The sequence below is a fragment of the Orycteropus afer genome, unplaced genomic scaffold (assembly GCF_000298275.1).
Source record: "Orycteropus afer afer isolate SDZICR_OR568_19922 unplaced genomic scaffold, OryAfe1.0 scaffold00580, whole genome shotgun sequence".
NCBI classification, from domain to species: Eukaryota; Metazoa; Chordata; class Mammalia; order Tubulidentata; family Orycteropodidae; genus Orycteropus; species Orycteropus afer.
In genome coordinates this window covers 1,010,300-1,027,107 of record NW_006922167.1, presented here as the reverse complement: position 1 = coordinate 1,027,107, position 16,808 = coordinate 1,010,300, and the positions used below count along the sequence as shown (strand labels likewise).

Genomic DNA, 16,808 nt, shown 5'->3' with positions numbered 1-16,808 from the left:
GGCAGCTAAATGTCATCTTTTCAATGAATTCTTTCCTGACAGTTGTTAGTTGCCATCGAATCACAACATCTACCCCCCTTCTCTGCTGTACCATGATCACCATATAACATCATATATATTTCATTTATGCTGTTTTTTATTTGTCTCTCCCTGCTAAAGTGAAAGTTCCACAAAGTCAGGGCTTTTGTCTGGTTATATTAGCTGCTACATTAGTTTTCTAATGCTTGCTAACAATTCACCCTCAAAACTTAATGGCTCAAAGCAACAGCCATTATTGATTATTTCATGGTTTCAGTGGGTCTGGAATTTGGAAGATGCTTAGTTGAATGGTTCTGGCTCAGGCTCTTTCATGAGGTTATAAGTAATCTAAAGATGATTTAAACTATATGGGAGGATATAACTTAAGAAATGCCAGAGAGGTTGGGTGGGTAGCAAAAGGGAAATTTTCACCCTGAAGATAGGAAATTCTAGAGCATGCTAGCATTCTGATGGCATTGACTAAGTGGGGTTGATAATGGAGGTTATAAAGGAAGTAATGCCACAGGACTGGGGGGAGCTGGAGGTTTTGCTAGGGGGGTAGAATGAGTGCATCATGTGTCTAGTGCTGGCTTGTAGGATGCAAGTGCGCAACCTGAAGAAAGAGTAAATCAAGCTTTGTATGGTGGTAAGACGGCCCCCACGTGTAAATGTCCTTTCCTAGAGGATAAAAGAGATAATAAGTGCTGATGACAGACTGTCTTATCTAAATACCTGTTAGCATCCGTAATTTTGCTTCTTTTGTTTGTTTGTTTAACCCAGTATTTCCCAAAGTTATTAGTTCACAAAGTTCTTTTTTTACCCCCAAAGAATGCTTATTGACATCTTACCTAAAATATTTACTAGAACAAATAAAATAAAATATTTACTAGAAAGTTTTGAAAAAGTCAGGTGCAGACAGCATTATCAGATGGGCTAATAATGTGTAGCTTTGTGCCAATCCCCTGTTGCTAGGTGCTATCAAGTCACTTTTCCACTCTTAGCAACCCAGAGTGACAGACAGAACTGCCCCATGTTTTTTTTTTTTTTTTAAAGTAATGTTTTATTGTGCTCTAAGTGAAAGTTTATACAGCAAATTTGGTTCCCCTTTAAAAAATTTTTAATACAAATTGTTTAGCGCCTTTAGTTACAATATTTACAATGTGTCACTGTTATTTTTATTTCCAGTCTGCTCTGTTTCTTTCCCCTTCTTGCCTTCTCTCCTTTGCTTTTTTTTTTTTTTTAAATTTTATTTTGATTTGGGTGAACATTTACTCTCCTTTGCTTTTGAGTAAATGTTGATCATTTGCTCTCATATAGTTAGTTGTTTATTCATGGGTAATGCTGTTTTTTTTTATAAGCCAATCTTGGCTGAAAGGTACCCCACAGAAATAACTTCAATTCCATGTTCAAAGGTTATCTTAGGGAGATAGACTAGTTCCTCTAGTCTCTATCAGTCCAGTAGGAGTGGTCTTTTTTTAGGAATTTGAGTTTTGTTCTACATTTTTCTTGCATTCTATCTGAAACCTTCTATTGTGTCCCTGGTTGGAATAGTTGGTAGTGGTAGCCAAGTACCATGTAGTTCTGGTCTCAGTTTAGGAGAGGCTGTGGTTCATATGAACTATTAGTCCCATAGATTAGTTTCTTCTTTGAGCCTTTGATTTCCTTCATTTTCTTTTGCTTCATACAGTAGAGACCAATGGTAATATCTTAGATGTCCACTCACAATCTTTTAAGACCTCAGATGCTACTCACCAAACTAGAAGGTAGAATATTATCTTTGTGAACTATGTAATGCCAATTGTCTTGAGTTGTCCCAAGAGTATGGCCCCAAGCCTTTTAGCCCTGTAAACCAATCCTGTGATATGTTTAGGAAGTCTCAGGAATTTTTCTGCCTATGTGGTTTGCTATATATGTGAATATATATGCAGAACATACAAACGTATATGTATATCATATGCCTACATATACATCTATACAGACAAATGTATTTAAACATAAACAAACTCACTGCTGTTGAGTCTACCTATGTAACCATTCCAGTGTTTTTTGTGGTTTTACTGTTTTTGCAAAATTGTACATTATACCATTTACCAAAATTGTAAATTTTTCTCATGTACTTCTTAGTGTCTTTATTTACTGTGGCCAAGTTGTGTTGATTTCACCCATATTTGATCTTGCCATTCCCCTCACTAAAAGTAACAAGCATCTATTGTCTAGAAAGTGATGCCCCCTTTCTCTCTCTCCCATCCCTTGTTGTTATGTGTCATCAAGTCAGACCTGACTCATAGCGACCCCTCCTTCAGTTTCCAACGCGGTATCACTATGGAATACCGAGGAGTGGCTGGTGGGTTTGAACCACCAGCCTTCTGATTAGCAGTCAAGTGCCTTAGGCACTATGCTACCAGAGCTCCCATCCCTGGTAACCATCAAGTAACTTTGCTTTCTGTGTGTATATCTATACTTGATTTTTTATAATAGTAGGGCCATACAATATTTGTCTTTGGGGATTGACTTATTTCACCCAGAACACTCAAAAGCTCATTGCCATAGAGTCGATTCTGACTCATAGTGTTTTCTAGATTAATCCAAGAAGATGTTTCATGGATGCCTCATTATTCTTTATAATTGTGTACTATTGCATTTCATGTCGCTAGCACAATTTGTTTATCCATTTAGGTTGCTTCCATTTTTTTGCTGTGTGAATAGTGCTGCAATGAAATAGGTGTGCATATGTCTATTTGTGTCACTGCTCTTCTATCTCTAGGATATATACCTAGAAGTGGGATTGATAGATCATAAGGTATTTTCTTTCTCATTTTTTAAGGAAGTGCCATATGGTTTTCCATAGTAGTTGTACCATTTTACAACCCCACCATTGCTGCCTGCAGTGTATAAGAGTTGTAATCCTTGAACTTACATGTTTTCTGTCCCTGTTTTACATATTTCAAAGAGCTGACAGAAAAAGATTGGCATTCCTATATTCACTCAAAGTCAAGGGACTATTAACTGAATTATTTGACAGCTAAGTTATTTTGGCCTAATTTATCTGGACTTTCAGACACTGACCTGATGTTCAGACAAGCTCATTTTTCAGCTTCTTTTTTTTCTCGATCACATTATACCTACTTTTATAATGTGCTCAGATATAAAATACTTCCAAATAGAGTGTGCGTAGATCTCTATTAGAAACCTGGATGAGATTAAACAAAAGAACAAAAATGTAGACTGTAGTTTTAACAATGTGCTCTTGTCTGACAATTTAGGATAGAAGAAATGTTTGGTTCTAGTTTCTGAAAGTTATAATCCTAGAAGTGACTTGAGAGGTGATTCATTGAGGTTCGCCTTTCAATTCTAGTCTGAGAATCCCTGTCCTGGCATGGAACCTCTGTCACTTGAGCAAGACCTGTAACCCCTTTGGGCCTCAAGAGCCTCCTTGAGGGACTGATTATGCAATCCTAACCTTAGAAATGGGAAATTAGAAAAATCAAAACCACATGAAGTATCAACTCCGTAAAGTCAACACTCTCCATGAGATAATAAAATGATAAGGCATTCTTGTGGTTAATAAATTCCAGCTACAGATTCATAGGACATGACAAGGAAGGAATCAGGCCACAAATGTGGAGCACCATGGACTTGGGACTCTTCAAATTATGGCTATGTCCTTGACTGTGAGGCTTGCCTCTTCAGATAACTGGGGACCCATGCTCACCTTAGTTTCTTGCTCTGTAACAATCAGATGATATAGCTACTTCTGATTCACACTTAGAGTTCCCAAAAGGAACAACTGGTAAGATGTGCATTACAGAGAAAAAGGCTATGTACACACCCTTATAAAACAATATTCATACTTTGATCTTTCCTTAGTATGTTACTATAGTTACTTATTTCTGTGGCTAGATCTGTAACTGATTTACAGAGTTTGATTCAGTAAAGAGGAAGGTAGATTTAAGCATGCTTTGTTGCAAAGGACATTTGAAGTGGACCACACGTTCAGGAGTGAAGTGGAGATGATGACCAGGTCAGGATTCCTGGGTTCTCTGTTTAATGTGCATCTTCCTTTGATTGTTTACATTTGGAGGCTGTGAACCTGGAGGCAGAGGTTCTTGGTTAAGGAGAAAATGCACATACAATTGTGAAGGATTGTATAGCAAGTTCATGAGTCCATTGATTTGAATGTAGAAGCTTTATGTCCCCCAGTTTTTTGAAAAGAATTCAAACCTACAGAAAAATTGCAAGAATAGTATCATAAACACCCAAATAGTCTCAATTAGATTCACCAGTTATTGACTGAAACTCTTGAAAGCCATTTACAATCTTCAAGGCACATCAGCCCTCATGCTTCAGAGTTCACCTCCTAAGAGTAGCCATTCTTCTGTGCAATCTCAAGGTCATTATCACATCTAAGAAAAGCAGTATCAATTCAATAATATCATCTATGTGCCGTCCATGCTTCAATTTGCCCAATTGTTCCCAGAAAATCTTTATCACTTTTTTCAAGCTAAAGTTGACATACTGCATTTGGTTGTTACTTGTCTCGAGTCTTTTTAATGCTGTTGTTAGCTGCCTGGGGTGGGCTTTGACTCTGGCGACCCCAAGCACAGGGGAATGTAATCACTGCTGGTCCTGTGCCGTCCACACGCTCAGTTGTGGATCCCATCTCTGAGATGCATGGAGTTTTCACTGCGGGATTTTTGGCAGTAGACCTCCAGGCTTTTTTTCTTAGTTTCAGTAAGAAGCTCTTCACACAAATGTGTCCATTTGCACGAATCAGTGTGGAATTTCAAATTGACCCAAACTCAATCCCTCAGGGAGAATGAGTAATTAATAACAAAAACCCTGCCATCATTATCTTGGCGGATTACACAGTTCTCTTTATTTTTCACCCTGAGTGCAGACAGCCCTGAACACCTACTACTCCAGGATAGAAAGTCAAGGTTCTGCAGTTAGTTCTGCCTTGAGTCTTGCGGCAGCAAGCCTATCAACGAACAAAAAACATGGGCTGAAAACTTGCTTTTCTCTATCCTGTGGAAGGGCAGCGGAATTTTGTGACCAAGTATCAACTACTGGGTCTGATGCCCTCACTTCTGGTTGCAGTCCTGCAGGAGGTTAGGATTAAAGGGAAGGAGCAGGAGTTGGAGTGGAGGAGGAACCAGCCTAGGCAGGAAATCTGCTCCTCCATGAAAGGAACCTCCCCCCCCCACACAAACTGACCTCTCCATGTTGTGACCTAGGGTCACTTACTGAGTGTCTCTTAGGTCTCATTTCTCCCTCATCTCCTAAATAGGAACATTTATAGGATCTTCCTCAAGGAAGTCTTGCAAGGATCTAAATGTCTTAACCTAGATCCTGGCCTTAATGAAACCAAAAAACCCAACTCACTGCCATGGAGTGGATTCTGACTCATAATGATCCCATAGGGTTTTCAAGGCTGTAAATCTTTATGGAAGAACACTGTCTCATCTTTCTTCCATGGAGCAGCTGGTGCATTAGCAGCCCAATGCCCTAACCATAGTGCCACCAGAGCTCCTTGGCCTTGATAAATGGTAGTTAAATTACTTATGTGGTTATTATCATTATGATGATTGTTTTGCATTCGTTATCACCACCACCATCGCAGATCTCGTCACCATCATCACCAGAATCCCCAACTCGGAGACTGGCAGCTTCCGGCCCAGGTGACTCATTTCCAGAAAGCCCTCTAGCCAATACTTTCCTCTCCAGGGTGACTACTTCCCAGAAGGCAGGAAATCCCCTCTGGAAATTCTCTCTCTCTCTCTCTCTCTCTCTCACACACACACACACACACACACTTCTTTGTAAAACTCAACGTTCCTCCCGGATTCAAACTAAGAGTAGCAGAGACTGGCACTCCAGGATTTAGTGCAACTTGGGCCGCGGCTGGTCAACCCATCCCACGCGGGCCCAGGCGTCTTTCTCGCACGCCGCCGCTCCCTGGCGGACGAGGCCGGCAGCGCCCCTGTCCCGGTCCCGGTCCCGGGATGAAGGGCTCCCATTTCTGCCCGGCTGCACCCCGCGGTCCCCGCCCTATGCTGGCTCCCGCCCGCCCCGCCTGTCCTTCCCTCCCTCGTTTTCGCCGCCCAGCCACATCTTCTATGGCCTTCTACCCGGAGGGACCATGTCCAGACTCAGCTGGGGATACAGCGAACACAATGGTGAGCGCCTTCTGTTGATTGAGGCCGGGGTCGGGGTCCGGGGGGCGGTCCAAACTGGGTTTAAACTGGGCTTTGCTCAGGGAGTGCTCAAAGATGCTGGCCAGATTCCCGGACGCCCGCCGACTACACACTGCTGATCCTTGCACTTTCAAGTAACTTCTCAGTTCGCCAAACTAGAGTGCACTCCCCAGAGCCGAACGCAGGCTTAGTCTTGTGTAGAGGGGAAAACATTTTTTCTTATTTAGTTTGTTGGGGCAGGGGAGGGTAGTAGGGGTGGTGAAGTTTGGTGTGCGCTAGTTCTGTCAGAGTTACCTAAACCCCTAATCTTCATATATATATTCCTTTACCTTCATCTGAAAAGTAATAAACACTTACTTATCAATTAAAGGCATGGAGATTAGAAATTAAACGACAGACTGATCAATTGAGGGCTAGTTCTGCTCACTATCATTTAGGAGAATCAAATCATCAAAAAATCTTTGATAATATAGTTAAGAAATCCTAATAACTTGCATTGCAACACTGAAGATTAAGTTGCTTATTGGCAAAAAAAAAAAAGCAAATTTCTTAGTAGTCGTTGCTATAAAATATTCCCATAGTAATTTGCACTTGGTTACTACTGCGGATTTTAGTAAGGCTTTAGGTTATTTTGGGGAATTGAAGTTATTTTTGGGACTACTTCTGCACTCTTCCTCTCATCCATCCTCATCCCTGCAGAGTGAGGATTATTGAAATTACACCCCCTCTTTCCCCCCTCCCCCCAAAAAAACCCTAAACCTGCTGTTATCAGTCAATTCCAACTCATAGCAACACCCATTGGGTTTCCATGGCATAAATCTAAATCTAGGAAACTAGATTGCCTTGTTTTACCATGGGAGCTCAGGTGGCCTAGTGCCTAAGGCATTTGACTGCTAACCAAAAGGCTGGTGGTTCAAACTCACCAGCCATGCTTCAGAAGGAAGGTTGGGCAATCTACTTCTATAGTGATACTGTCTGGGAAACCATGCAGTGAGTTTTAGGTTTTTTTTTTTTTTTTTTCTTCCCACTGAGTAGGTGGTGGGTTTGAACTGCTGATCTTCAGGTTAGCATTCAAGAAAATGCCTTACCTACTATGCCACTATTTACTGATAGGAGCAACAAGATAAAAAAGATGTAGCTTTTTCCTTTTTAGGTGTATTCTAAATTATCACAAGTAAACTTTTTTTGTTTGTTTTCATGTTAAACTAAATTGGTTATTTCAAATAATGATTTTTTAAAATAATTGCTAAGTGGATCAAGTAAGCTTTACATAAATGACTATCAAAATGAGGGCTATATATACTACTACTATTACTAAAAAATACTTTTCCTGGATTAGCATGCATATTACTGAACAGTAAAACCGAAAAAGCCAAACTCACTGCCATGGAGTTGGAGCTGACCTGTAGTGGCCTCTCCTTGGGTTTCTAAGGCAGTATCACTAAGAAAGTAGATTGCCCAGTCGTCCTTCCGAGGAGTGGCTGGTGGGTTTGAACTGCCAACCTTCTGGTTAGTAGTCAAAGGCCTTAGGCACTACACCACCAGAGCTCCGTACTGAACAATAGTGTATATCAAATTTTCTAGGCAAAGGAACAGAGAAGTCCCTTTTCTAATTGATAATTGTGGCCTGATTAAACTTTCTGATTTATATGCTAGTTAAAAAAAATGGAAGCAGATGAGATTTAGAATTTTAATAATGAAAGGTGTACTTTAGACAGAATTGTTTTTGTGTGACCTAAGCCATAATTAAAATTTTACCCTTTGCTAATTGCCAATTTATGTTTGGGGAGAAAAGAAAAAAGAAAAAAAAAAAAAAAAAGGAAACCAATGCTAAACAAGTTTCTTTTAATTTCCCTCTCTGCTGGAATCATTTTTATTTTTGGTATTTAATAATTACCAGGTGCCAACTAGGAGCTCTGGTAGCATGGTGCCTAAAGCATTTGACTGAGAGAAGGCTGGAGGTTCAAACCTACCAGCCACTCCTCGGAAGGAAGGTTGGGCCATCTACTTCCGTAGTGATACCATGTCAGAAACCCAAGGAGGGGTCGCTATGAGCTGGATCCGACTCGACGGCAGTGAGTCCTTGTTGCATTGGGTGCTAACTGTACCATCACTGCTGTTAAGAAGGATATTTGTAATCAGCAGGTATTGATTGCTTTTTAATAGGTTAAAAAAAGATTGGCTTAATTGAAGCTCATATTCAAGGAGCTCTGGTGATGATGAGATTAAAGCACTGGGCTGCTAACCAAAAGATTGGAGGTTGGAACCCACCAGCCACTCCTTGGAAGGAAGACTGGGCAATCTACTTCCATAGAGATACCACCTTGGAAACCCAAGGAGGGGTCCCTAAGAGTTGGGACATACTCAACAGCAGTGAGTTTGTTTTGTTTTTGGTGGAGCAATTGTTACGTGCTCAGCTACTAACCGAAAAGTTGGCTGTTGTAACAGTTCCACAGGAGAAAGACCTGGCGATCAGTTTCTATAAAGATTAAACCAAAACACCCCATTGCAGTCGAGTCAATTCCAACTTGTAGTGACCCTATGGGACACAACAGAACTGCCACCAAAGGATTTCCAAGTCTGTAAATCTTTACAAAGACAGATCACCACATCTTTCTCCTGTGGAGGGGCTGGTGGGTCACATGGGGTCTCTATGAGTCAGAATCAACTTGACACCTCATAACAGCGCTTGAGCTTTAGAGAAAAAGTGGTTAGTAGAGCAAGGGAAAGCTTACTGAGTGGACCTGTGCACTACTCACTTGGTAGCTGTGTAAATTGCAGGGAAAGCACAGGAGAAAATAAGTAACTCTCATGTCTAGAATGTCCTGGAGCTCACATGAAGCTGTAACCTTGCTATGTATTTCATTGAGAGGCAGAACTTGAGTGAGCCAGTAAGCTCTCTCTGCTTCTCTGGGAGCAGAGAAAGGAGAAGCAGAGACCAGCTTATTGGCTCACATCAATTTAGTAAAACATGTCTCTAATTTGTGAACTTGATGCAATTTTGACTTTTTGAATAGGATAACAGTTGTTCCTTGTGGTGGAATGAAAATGCAGCATTGGCAAAATAGCCACAGAAGGGCCTTCTGCACTGTATAAAAAGAGAAATCAATTACAACCTGACTCCACCGCAGATAATAAAAAAGAAAACTTTTCTTGACATGCTGGAGTTATTATATTTGGATTATTCTTTAAGAAGAAATTATGTATTTCCTTGGTATGCATGTAGCACATCACATATAATTGAACTGAGGCCTGGGTGGCACGGAAAGATACCAGTGAGTGATAGAAGAACAAAGTAGGGACAACATCTTTAAGAACCACTACCTTTCTTTCTTGCAGAGCTTTCTTTCTTAGGTGCTTTGATTCTCCAGCATGTAAACTTCTTGACCGCTGGAGTGACCACAGGTCATTCTTGAAGCTGAGACTGACTCTCATTGTTTTCTGTGGTGAATTGTGCTATTGTTAGTTTGGTAGAAGAGTACCCCTTGAAAAGTACTTGGTAAAACTTACATACTCATTTGTTAGGTTAATTCTGAGAATGATTTAAGGCAAACCAAGTGGTTTTCATATTAAATATTAATATATATTTAATACATTTAATTAAATATATTAAATAATTATTTAATAATAACACATTAATAAAAACAGCTAGTCTTATAAACAACAGATACTAAGCTCCTGAAGGTGAGAATCTTATTAATGTTTGTTTTTTCTTCAATCTCAAGTACAGTACATTATACTCAACAAATATTTGTTGAATGAAAGAATTTAATTCTTCTCTTTTGTTCTTATATATTTAAGGTCCAATTCATTGGAATGAATTATTCCCTATTGCTGATGGGGATCAGCAATCTCCAATTGAGATTAAAACCAAAGAAGTGAAATATGACTCTTCTCTCCGACCTCTTATTATCAAGTATGACCCCAGCTCAGCTAAAATCATCAGCAATAGTGGTCATTCCTTCAATGTTGACTTTGATGATACAGAGGACAAATCAGGTTGGTTTTGTTTGTTTGTTTCTTTTTCTTTTTGGAAGGAGTTAAGGGGATTGATAACTGGACGGAACTTTCTTTACTTTAACTAGACTTGGAATTGCCCAATTGAAGTGTATGTTTTCCTTTTTGTGAATTGAGATATCATACTATATTTTTAGGCCTTAAGAAAATTTTATCTCACCAGGAGTGGAAGGGGAGGGAAGGGAACACTGTTAGATATTAAAATTAAAAGAAAAAAAAGAGGAAATTTTATCTTGACGTGATAAAAAGGAATATTTAGAAAATATTGATGTTGAATGATCTTTTGAAATGATCTTAGCTTCTTATTATAGTTTCATTTGGAATTTATCATTATGAAAATATTAAATGTTATGGTTACCTAGTGCCACTCTGACAAGAATATACCCAAATGGGATGGCTTTAACAAACAAGAATTTATTCTCTTACAATTTTGGAGGCTTTAAGTCTGAGTTCAAAGTGCCAGGCTCTAGGGGCTGGATGAAAGACCTTCAACCTTGGGCTTCGGCTCTGCCTCCTGCTCCCAGTCCAATGAAGTTGGAGGCTTTTCTTCACTCAGACAGCTGCTGCTTGCTGAGGCTGACAAGCCCAAGGTTGACAAGTAAAAAGGCCCAGTCCTGATGTTATCAAACCACACGGCAAGCCATTAATTCAAGTCCATTTAAAGTCCCAAGGTGAGCAGAGCATGGCAGGCTGCTAAACAATGACATGGCTACACGCAGGGCTCAAGCATACCATAAGCTAGAGACCATCCCCAAAGTTGTTTCTTATATACGAGAAGCAGACCACATAGCTAAAGCAGCTACTCAGCTGTTCCAATAGATTCCACCATGGAGTTAATTACCAATCTTACTATGGGGAATAACTACATTCAGCTGCCCAGCCACTCAACCAGGCCCAGCCAAGTTACACACAAACCTAACCACCACGTTAAACTTTAACAGTATTTTAGAAATAATTCTTGATTTATTTTTGGAAACTTTTAGTCATAATTATTTTAGTATTTGCAGACACTGTAATGCTAGTCAGTACACTTGATTTAATAGAAAACAATGTTTTAGTATCTTACGCTCTTAATTACAAAAGCAATACATGCTAGTAGTAAATGAGATGATACAGAAATGTATTATAAAATTCAGTTTCTTTCTCCCCACAGCCTCTGCTAAAGTGACTGGGTGGCTGTACATTCCTTCATAATATTCCAGTCTTAGCTACACACACACATAAGTATAATTTTTTCATGTTTTTGCCTTTTTAGAAATAAATTTGGAATAATGCTATATTTTTCTGAAACTTTTTATTCTGCATTTAAAAATATTTCATAGACATCTTTCCAGATTTAAAATGTTTACATCTAACACACATAGCTGAATTGTATCAGCTATGCTTGTGTGATAATTTAAACACTATTCTCTTAACAATGAATCTTTGAGATGGGAGTAGGGTAGAAGTTTTATATGAGGGGAAAGAAAAAGAATATTTGAAACATCCATACACTGTATGTTTCTTATTAATACTTTAACCGTACTGTTGTTGTTGGGTGTTACTGACTTGAATCCGGCTCATAGCAACCCTATGCACAGCAGAACGAAACGCCTCCTGGTCCTGAGCCAGCTCCATGATTCTTGCTATACTTGAGCCCATTGCTGCTGCCACCATGTCAATCCATCCATTGAGGGCCTTCCCCTCTTTCATCCACCCTCCACCTTACCAAGCATGACATTCTTCTTCCAGTCAGTTGGCCAGGTAGGTGACTTCCAAATCTCTTGGCATAACCGAGTGAGTGCCTCCAGTGGGGCATCCGTTTGTTGAAACATCTCAGTGGGTATTCCATCAATTTCTGGAGCCTTGTTATTTGGCAATTCCCGGAGCCTAGTTCTTCGCCAATTCTTTCAGTGCAGCTTTGACTTCTTCCTTCAGTACCATTGGTTCTTGATCATATGCCACCTTCTGAAATGGATGAAGATCGACCAGTTGTTTTTGGTACAGTGACTCCGGGTATTCCTTCTATCTTCTTTAGATGCTTCCTGCATCATTCAATATTTTGCCTGTAGAATCTTTCAGTATTGCAACTCGAGGCTTCAATTTTTTCCTCAGTTCTTTCAGCTTGAGAAATGCCGAGCATGTTGTTTCCTTTTGGTTTTTTAAACCAGGTGTTTGCACATTTCGTTATAGTAATTGGCTTTGTCTGCTCGAGCTGCCCTTTGAAATCTTCTTCAGCTCTTTTATCTTGTCATTTCTTCCATTTGCTTTAGCTACTCTCTGCTCAAGGGCAAGTTTCAGAGTCTCTTCTGACAACCATTTTGGCCTTTTCTTTCTTTCTCATCTTTCTTAATGACCTCTTGCTTTCTTCACAGATGATGCTCTTGATGTGTGTGTGTGTGTGTGTGTTACGTGCTGTCGAGTCAGACCCGACTCATAGCGACCCCTCCTTGGGTTTCCGAGGCATTATCACTACGGAAGTAGATTGCCCAACCTTCCTTCCAAGGAGTGGCTAGTGGGTTTGAACCTCCAACCTTCTGGTTAGTGGTCAAGTACCTTAGGCACTACGCTACCAGAGCTCCTTATGTCATCCCACAATTCTTCTGGTTTTCAGGAGTTGGTGTTCAATGCATCAAATCTATTCTTTAGATGGTCTCTAAATTCAGGAGGGATATATTCAAGGTCAAATTTTTGCTCTCATGGACTTGTTTTAATTATTCAACTTCAAGTTGAATTTGCATATGAGGAATTGATGGTCTGTTCCACAATCAGCTCCTGGCTTTATTTTGGCTGAAGATATTGAACTTTTCCATTGCCTCTTGCCACAGATGGAGTTAATCTGATTCCTGTGTACTCCATCTGGCGAAGTTCGTGTGTACAGCCACAATTTGTGTTGTTGAAAAAAGGTATTTGCAATGAACAAGTCATTGGTCTTGCAAAATTGTATCATGTGATCTCCAGCGTTATTTCTGTCACCAAGGCCAAATTTTCCAATTACTGGTGATTCTTCTTTGTTTCCAACTTTTGCATTCCAATCACCAGTGATAAGCAACACATCTTGATTGCATGTTTGGTCAATTTCAGACTGCAGAAGTTGACAAAAATCTTCAATTTCTTCATCTTTGGCTTTGGTGGTTGGTGCATAAATTTGAATGATAGTAGTATTAATGGTTCTTCCTTGTAGGTGTATGGATATTTTCCTATCACTGACAGCATTGTACTTCAGGACAGATCTTGAAACATCCTTTGTGATGATGAGTACCACGCCATTCTTCTTCAATTTGTCATTCCCGACATAGTAGATCACATGGATGTCTGATTCAAAATGGCCAAAACAAGTCCATTTCAGCTCACTAATGTCTAAGATGTCCATCTTTATGCATCACATTTCATTTTTGACAACTTCCAATTTTCCTAGATTCATACTTCATACATTCCATGTTCTAATTATTAATGAATGTTTACAGCTGTTTCTCCTCAAATTGAGTTGAGCCATGTCAACACATGGCCGTCCTGAAAGAGTTTCTTTGTCCATATCATTAAGGTTGGTTCTACTCTAATGAGGTAGCTCTTTCCCAGTCCTATTTTGAGTGCCTTCCAACCCAAGGGGCTTGTTTTCCTGCAGTATGTCAGGCAATGTTTCCAAGCTATTCATAAAGTTGCCCAGTAATATATCAGACAATGTTTCTCTGCTATTCATAAGGTTTTCCCTGGTCAATTTTTGAGAAGTGGATGGCCTCCTCCTTCTTCCTGGTCTGTAAGCTGCATGGAAACCTGTGCACCATGTGCAACTCTGCTGGTGTCTGAAACACCAGTGGCACAGCCTCAAGCCTCACATCAACATATAAGCCCCACAGGATGACAAACTGACAGACGAGTTTTTCTCCCTTAGCTGTTGGAAACCTCTAAACCCTCCTCTTACCTAATTCTTACCTGGAACCTGCCACTTTGTGGTTCCTGGGCACTCCCTCACTTTCCTGGTTCTAGGGGGCTTGGGGCCTAGCCTTGCCTCCCACTCCTTTTACCTGGATATCATGCTGCTCTGGAGGTCCCCAGCCTCTCCTGCTCCCTCCCTTTCCTGGCTCTAGGTCCTAGAACTTGTAATAAAAGTTTTGCTTGACTTGTTCATGAGATAATGTCTTTCACGATGGGAACTAATAATGAGCCAATCGAATAAAACTTCATTTTATTTGTTAATGTATTAATTAGGTGAAGAAATGTAGAAAAGAGCATTTCCTTAACATGAACTTGTAATTCTTCAAGTATACCTATTGCCCAAGCATTTGATGGTATCAGGTTTAAAGGTAACATAAGAGTGATGATTAGAATCATATTCTAGAACATTTTTTAAGGCTTATGACAAAAATTTTTTAATTTTTACTCTAGTATTAGGATGATGCTCTATTTGCTCTACTAATTAAGAATAAAAGGAAACAATCCTTAATTGGAAGAATATTTTCACTTATTCATTAAGCTCAGATTTAGTTAAGTAATGATATACTTATTTATGTAAAACTTTACAAAAAATCCAAACTCACTTCTGTCAAGTGGCCCGACTCATAGTGACCCCACCTTGGGTTTCTGAGGCAGTTTCTCTACGGAAGTAGATTGGGTTTCTGAGGCAGTATCACTACAGAAGTAGATTGCCCAACCTTCTTTATGAGGAGTGGCTGGTGGGTTTGAACCACCAGCCTTCTGGTTAGCAGTCACATGCCTTAGGTACTATGCCATAAGAGCTCCCCCTAAAAATTATAAGCCCATACAAATTTCTTCCTTCTATTAATCAAACTCATAAAAATGAAATATTTTCACCAGAGTATTGTAAAATATTCATTAAAATACATTAATAATAGTGTTTGCAACTTTTTTTGGTCTTGTTTATATATTATATATATTGCATTTCCTTGAAGCCCTCAGTTTTGTGATTCTATATTAATAGATGTAGTTGATATAATGGGTTAATTTTAGGAGTAGTTTAAGATTTCTAAATACAAAGTTTGTACTACCTAGAATCATAGTTTGATATTGTCTGTAGCACATAAACATAAAATACTGAGGCTATTCACTCCTCATTTAATACAAGAATCAGTGAGATTGTATGGCATCTAAAACTTTAAGTCTTTTCTTTATAAATGTAAACATCCTTAGTGCTAAAATTCTTTCTCTAGTTTGCTTTGTGATGATCTTTTTCTTTTCTGTTTCTTTCTCTCTCACTCTCCCCATATTTTTCTCATTTTCCCTCTAAACCAGTTCTGACTCATCGCCACCTATGAGACAGAATACAACTGCTCCATAGAGTTTCGAAGCCTGTAAATCTTTCCAGAAGCAGACTGCTACATCTTTCTCCTGTGGAGCCGTTGGTGGGTTTGAATTGCTGACTTTTTGGTTAGCAGCAAAATGCTTAACCGCTGCACCACCAGGGCGCCTCTGTTTTCCTGCTACCTAGGGTTAATCAATGGAATTAGTTTGTCTGTGTTTCCAGATTTGGCATTTGTCTGTAGTAAGTGCCCTTTCCTGTAAAATTAAAGTCTCTTTCTTACCTAGGTCACAAAGAAATTACCGGGATTAATTGCAGATGTCCATAATATACTTTGTACTCCCCCAAGACAGCAGGTCTATAAATATGGGTCATGATTCTCTTTTTCCCTCATGATAAACCAAGAGAATTTTTCATAGTTATATTTGGTATTAAATAAATTAAAAAGTAGAACCACAATAGTTAAGTAAAATATGTTTGAAGCTTCTTTTTCTTTGGTAAATTTTAAAAAATATAAAGATTCTTTCTGTAGCAAACTAGTTGGAATAAAATTACTTTATAAAGAAGTTACTAGGGGGCAAAATTAACTCTTAGTCCCATAAATCAACAGGAATGTTCCTCCTTTGGACGGCTTGTTTACCTAGGCAGCCATATACCCCACTGCTAACCTGAGAGGAGCTGCCCTTCGGAAATTAATAGCCCTTTAAAAAGGGGACAGTTGGATGTGAAATTCTTTAGGAAGAATTCCGATTGGGTATAGTAGACAGGAGAAATAGTTCTTTGGTGAGGAAAGACAAAGCCATTATCAGCCAGGCTGCTGGTTTTTCTAGACCAAGATAAGGTCTTACCTGTCTGGGAATCTCACCTGACTGGCCCTGCCACCCCTGCTGTGACTCCCATGCCATCCTGGCCTTGTCTTATCACTGTATTTCCCACACTGTGTTGTAATTGCCACTGGCATCTCTGTCTTTCCACTGAGGTAAAGGCTCTGTATGGACAACACTATGTGTACTCATCTAACATGGTGCCTGCACAAAATGGATTCTCAATAAATGAGTGTTTAAGTTTTTAAAAAAGTTTCTTGAAGGACATGAAAAATACCATGATATGGCATGGGGATACCTAGTGCATTAGCCCATATAAAGTCCCAATAAAATTTTAACTGCTAGAAATCAATTAATATTTAACATGTTGTTGTTGTTATGTGCCATCGAGTTGGCCCCAACTCATAGCGACCCCTCCTTGGGTTGCCAAGGCAGTATCACTACAGAAGTAGATTGCCCAACCTTCCTTCCGAGGAGTGGCTGGTGGGTTTGAACCTCCAGCCTTCTGGTTAGCAGTCA

The 16,808-nt window shown here is 39.6% G+C and overlaps 1 protein-coding gene across 1 annotated transcript in view; it reads left to right on the top strand.

Moving 5' to 3' along the window:
* Window positions 1–6,157: 6,157 nt before the first annotated feature.
* CA13 (carbonic anhydrase 13) overlaps window positions 6,158–16,808 on the top strand; it is a 50,480-nt gene continuing 39,829 nt past the window's right edge. The window contains exons 1-2 of the mRNA XM_007956186.1: window positions 6,158–6,194; window positions 10,014–10,211. Of these exons, the coding sequence (XP_007954377.1) occupies window positions 6,158–6,194; window positions 10,014–10,211 (235 nt within the window). The remainder of the gene's footprint in view (window positions 6,195–10,013; window positions 10,212–16,808) is intronic.